We start from the raw sequence: 6,239 nt of genomic DNA on the forward strand, positions 1-6,239 counted from the left end.
GGTGTACTTCTTGATCACGAAATTCTACATTTCTTCTTAAATATTGTTGGAATCTTGAGTACATCATCGGCTAACAAGGAATGGGGATTCACTTTTTTCATCATCCCAATTTGTGATTGCATCTCCTTCATCTTCAACAATCTTGTTATTCAATATTATGCATGTATACATTATATCTCTCAATTTTTTTCTGTGCCAAAAATGGGCAGGGCCACATACAATTGCCAACCGAGATTGAAGTACACCAAATGCTCGCTCAATATCTTTTCTTTCGGCTTCTTGTATTTATTTGAACTTAATTCTCTTTGGGTCTTCCGGATATGTGAAGCATTTAACAAATGTTGCCCAATCTAGATATACACCATCAGCAAAATAATATCCTCTTTGTGTATGTTGTACCATTAACATTGAATTGAATTCCTGGAGCGTATTCATATAATACATCATTGAACAAAGAAGATTAATTGGTTGTTACCCTAATTGGTACCTCTACTTTTTTCTCTCTTCCCTTTTGGTCCTTCTACTCAGAAATGTTCCCGACTAGTCCCTCTACTTTTAAAAATGTGCCCACTTAGATAGAAATGCTCCCAACTAGTCCATCTACTTTTAAAAATGGCCCAACTAGAGGGACTTAGTGGGCTCATTTTTAAAAATAGAGGGACTAGTTGGGAGCATTTCTAACTAAGTGGGCACATTTTCAAAAGTAAAAGGACTAGTCGGGAGCATTTCTGAGTAGAGGGACCAAAAGAGAAGAGAGAGAAAAGTACATGGACTATTTTGGTGATTATACCTTATTAGAACCAACAAATCTAAAGAATGCATTCCAAATCCATAGGTTGACTGAAGCAACTGCTTCTAACATAATTGTTGGAACCCCTTGATCCGCTCGAGTGGATTGGCCTTTCTATGCGATTGGGCAACTTTTTCAATGGCAATGCATGCAATCTATGCTACCAAGCATACCAGGAAAGCCATGATGCTCAGAATGTAGTTAAAGTAAATGTCCATCATCATCATTATTGGGTCATCTTAGATATCGTGCTACAAAAATTTCAATAACGCATCGACAGAATTTAAATAGGCATTCAATTGCAGTGCATTCAGTAATTCGTATGTATTCATCATAACTATTAGTCGGTGCCCCATATGCTAATTGTCGAATAGCATCAATACATTTTTGAAGTGGTGAAAGCCCTTGCTTACCAGTTGCATCAACCCTTAATTGGAAATATTCTGAAGGGCTTGTTAGTGCTTCTACGATTCACAAGAACAACGCTTGCGCATTCAAAATCTTCAACAAAATACTTTAGCAGGATAAACTGGTTCATCGGTGAAGTAGTCATTCTAAAGCCTTTCATGTCCAGCTCCATGATCATGACTCAAATGCCTTCACGTTCTTCTATAGCTACTAGATGAGTTACCCTTTTTCCACCTCTCCCATTCCTCTAATAATGTACACATATTTTCTTCTAAATCATCCATCAACTCATTTACCAAAAATTGCTTGATTTGTTACAACTAGGCAAGATCCATTCTCTAGGATGTTAATAAAGCGATGTAGTTTACAAAAAATGTAGAATTTGCTAGGTGGTGAAGTATGGATTGATTCTCTTCATATATATACACAACTCAATGGCTAGTTTTCAAAGGCTAATTTACAACGGCTAGTCTACAACAACTAGTTTTTAACGGCTAGTTTTCAAATTGCTAATTTTCAAACGACTCATTTGACTCAATGGCTAGTTTTCAAATGGCTAATTTTCAAATGATTAATTTTCAAATGTCTAGTTTGTAACAGCTAGTTTTCAAAGGAATCAATGATAAAGTGTATTAAATGCATATTACATAAAAATAAAATAAAAATTACATTACATAACCACAACGTAAAACTACATTGCATAACCGCAATGTAAAATTACATAAAACTAAAATCACATTATACAGCCTCAATCTAAAATTACATGATACTAAAATTACATTACATAATACTAAAATTACATTGCATTAAAAATAAAACAAATAAACATTACATATTTTATTTTGATTTTATGATATTGCACATGAGACGATGATTCTCAAGTTGTTCTTCATTCATGTGCCTAGTATCCATAGTCAGAATTTGATAATCAGCAACCATTTCAAAAGATTTTTCAAACTTCATACTTCTGCCAATTTTTCATTCCTCCATTCTCGTAGTTCAATCCATCATGCTTCCATTTCTTCATCTATGTTTGATTTTTCAACCATATTTGCCTTCCCTTTTTGCTTCGCCTTTGTTTTTGCCTTCCCTGCTTTTCGACCAATCGGACAGACCTCGACCTCACTGTCATCTATATCAATACATGTATCCTCATTGGAAGATGATGTATAAGCACCGTTTTCATTGATCTTTAATTTCTTTAAAGACCTACCAAGAGAAGTACTTGTTTTCCATTTTGGATCATCTTTTAACATGACCCAAACATACTCATAGATAAAATGTTTCTTACAATTCTGATAATAGAGCATGAAAGCGTTTTTCAATTGATCATCACTCCATCCACTATGATGATCCCCCTAATAATCTATTGTATAATTAGTTAAATTTATTAATAAGTGGAAGCATCCAAAACCAATGTTGCTTATAACTATTTGTTTCTCTTCTTGGACAAGATCGCCAATTTGTTTTTCTTCTTGGACAAGATCGCCAATTTTCATGAAATACTCGGTCACTCGTTTCCAAAATGTCTCATCATTTTGGGCAGTGCCTACAACACTATCGGTTGAAATTGTAAGCCACGCATTCACGAGCATTTTATCATCTTCCATGCTATATCGCTGCAGTTTTTCAAGTTGATCTTCATGTTGGTTTTTATCTAGAACGATATTCTCAATCCCTGGTTGTGTTGAATAAGGGGGAAATTGAGAGTCAGAAAATGAACCTAATTCCGTTGCATTTTGTTGATCGGCACGATAATGTTTATCCACATTTTCGGGGTCGCTTGAAGGAATCTAATAGCCATTTGTTTCTGAATTGATTTGTTGTCTTGCCATACCCATGCTTGGATTGAAGAAACAAGGTCTAGAAAATATAGGGTAATTATATGGAAAATTTGGTTGATTTTGGACATTTGGATAAAAATGGGAAAAAAATTTGTGAGTTGGGATAATTTTGTGAATTTTGAGAATAATTTTGAAAATTTTGCATATTTGGTGGAAATAAGAATATAGAAAATTTTGAAAATTATTCGCAAAATTCAGAGCTTGGGAAGATGGAGGAGTATTTTTGTCTATAATATAGTTGAAAATTCGAAGATAAAGAAGTGGAGAAGAATGTAGGTTTTGTTTGAGTATGTGGGTGCCTTTATAGAGGTAAAATAAAAATTTGAGAATTAAAATAATTTTAAAAAATTAATTAAGAGAATCGTTGGGAAACCTTTCCATTGAGTGCTCAATGAGTGCAAGGATGTTGTTAAAGTTGCTCTAAGAATATATACAATTAAACTATTATTGCTTTTGATATTATTTATTTAATAATGGTGGAAACAAAAAGAATTTTTAAGAAATTTAAAAGGAAAAGAAATAGAAATGATAAGGGAGATTAGAAAGTTCAACCATTGGATAATTAATGGTATAATATAAAAGTATAAGGAGGAGAGCAAAGGTTAATTTAATGTTCATACACTGTACACTTGGGCATAGTGCTATTCATGTATTGTTCATGGGCCTAGGTGTGAGCCCCCTGTGGGAGAAAGAGTGATTTCACCACTCTAGAGTTGTAAGACATAGCGATTTTTTTAGGAGATCTGTATGTCACCGTAATTGATGCACTCTGTACCTGTTTGTCCCTCTGACAATCCCTTAAATGAGGGGCACTTGTCGCCAATTAGTAAAGAAAAATTTGTAATTATATAAAAATCCATGATGTTTTAATTATTAAAAAAAAGGAGATTTGAAAGTGTGTTTTTTTCATATGCAATGCAAGTGTTAGGATTTGATGAATATTTAATGTTGTGGATCTTGAGCCACAAAGACGATTGCAATACATAGCATTGCTATTATTATTATTATTATTATTATTATTATTATTATTAATTGCTTTTGAAACTTACAAGTTAATTTATCTTTAAATGTTCATTAATTTTTTATTAAAATAAAACCACAAAATTTTATCGAAATATAAAGATTTGTGTTATTTTCATTCTTAATTCCCACATGTAAAACCTATGAATATAAATTTTTTGATAATGCGCAGAAAATAAAAATATATAAATAAATAAATTCAGAAGTAGGATCATATCTTTAAGAGGAAAAAAACAAGATATATCCTAAAAATAAAGTTTAGATTTATCCTAAAAATTAATTTTATATCCACTGTTATTCTAATAACCTAATCTATATACACAGATGAAAACCGAAAACAAGATATATATATATATATATATATATATATATATATATAAGGCCTTCAATACCTCACTATTAACCTGAAACATTTTATGCAATTATAGGCTACTTGCATAGAATGGTTTGTGTTACAAACTTAAATTTACATATTAGAAACAAATAAGAATAATAAAAAATGGGTTTTTTTTTTCTTAAAAAAAAAGGATTTTTCTTCACTTGCCAAAGATAAATTATAAATCACAAATTAAAAATATTAACATAACAAAGAATAAGAATATATGTTACGAATATTAGGATTAGATTGCTAATGCAACTATAATGGTTAATATTTTCCCTTTTAATTGTTTTCTCTAACATCTAAGATTATTATATAAAAAAAAAAATCAAATTATTAGAACATAATGTTTGTAGATTCAGTAGGTGCAAATATTATAACTTTAAATAAATAAAAATTGAAAAACATATGTGGCTAATAAATATCTTTCAAAAGGTTCATAGCTCAGGTGTATTAGGTTCATTGTGAAAAGAGTTGGTAAGGTTGTACGGACTGAACGATTAGTTCGCAATTTGTGACCACACTCTTGATTGCGCTTGTCACATATGTAAAAAAAAATTCTAATGAATTAATTGAATTAAAAATTAAAGTAATACTCCGTACAGTCCCTCTACTTTTCAAAATGTGCCCGTTTGGTCCCCCTCCCCCCTCCCCCCCACACACACACACTTTTCTAAAATGCGGCCATTAGTCCAGGAGTAAATGACAACCATATTTGCCCTCTAATGACCCTAACATGGCGAATAGTACATTTATTTTATGCCTACTGGACATGTTAAGCTAACGTGCCATTTTTTAATGGTGGATAACTAATTAAAAAAAAAAATAAAACCTTAAACATTACAAAAAGCCCACTCTCACATCTTGTATCCAAGAACCCGATATTCAATACGATCCATCACCCCTCCCTCCACTATCACCTTCTTTGCCCTAAGCAGCCCCATCTATCCCCTTCTTTATCCCAAGCACCACCCGTTGAGATAAATCTCCGGCTAACCCCACCATCACCGAGAAGTCAGTGACAAGGTTACCACATCCGGCACCAGAATCCCTTCCGGTCACCATCGGAAATGCCTCTAGTCTCCCATCTGTCATGACGGTCCTCTCCATCTTCTTGGTAAGTTACCCTATTTTGTGTTGAATGCTAATTTACTATGATGAACCTATTGTTTATGTCTGTAATTGCATCCAACTGTAGTCAAATATATGTAAGTAGGTTATTGTTGTGATGTATTAAATGAGCTATCAGGTATTAGTATTTGTTCTACTTTAGTCCAATCCTTATCCTAATTGTTTGTGATGAATGCATTCTTTTGTTGTTCTATGATTGAAGTGTTTCCATTCCTCTCCTTATTTCACTACAATTGTGTTGATTGTCAATGTATAGAATTTTGTTATCCTTGCATACATGGCTAGTGATGCTTATTAGTGGTATATGATGGTAGTGCAGGCATCTACCTGTGGACTTTAGCACACTATTCCCTTAAATTTATGGCTTTTGTTTGTGCCACCAATATCTTGTTGAATGCATGTTAAATGCTTTTTTTTAATCAGTAATAGAATGAAGCTATGGTGTACTTGCATGTTGAATGCCTTTTTTCATTTGTTGAATGTTGCTATCCAGTTATAGTTAGAAATAGGTGTTAAATTATGAAGTTGTCAACATTAATATTTTAATCATAGTTTCCTTGTTTGGAACTTTAAATAATTTTTCCTAAGGAAGCCATAAAATTTATGTATCTAATGTTGTAATCAAGGCATTGATATTAATTGTAAAGTCCTGTAAAGACTTTAACTA

The 6,239-nt window shown here is 32.4% G+C and overlaps 1 protein-coding gene across 1 annotated transcript; it reads right to left on the reverse strand.

Moving 5' to 3' along the window:
• Nucleotides 1-2,205: 2,205 nt before the first annotated feature.
• On the reverse strand, nt 2,206-3,039 carry LOC120270288. Its single transcript, XM_039277307.1, has 3 exons — nt 3,036-3,039; nt 2,629-2,876; nt 2,206-2,493 (listed from the first exon to the last, which is right to left on the reverse strand). Exons 1-3 carry the CDS (start codon nt 3,037-3,039, stop codon nt 2,206-2,208), a joined length of 540 nt encoding a protein of 179 aa, XP_039133241.1.
• Between the last annotated feature and the right edge of the window lie 3,200 nt (nt 3,040-6,239).

Source organism: Dioscorea cayenensis, chromosome 10 (assembly GCF_009730915.1).
Source record: "Dioscorea cayenensis subsp. rotundata cultivar TDr96_F1 chromosome 10, TDr96_F1_v2_PseudoChromosome.rev07_lg8_w22 25.fasta, whole genome shotgun sequence".
Taxonomy (NCBI): Eukaryota; Viridiplantae; Streptophyta; class Magnoliopsida; order Dioscoreales; family Dioscoreaceae; genus Dioscorea; species Dioscorea cayenensis.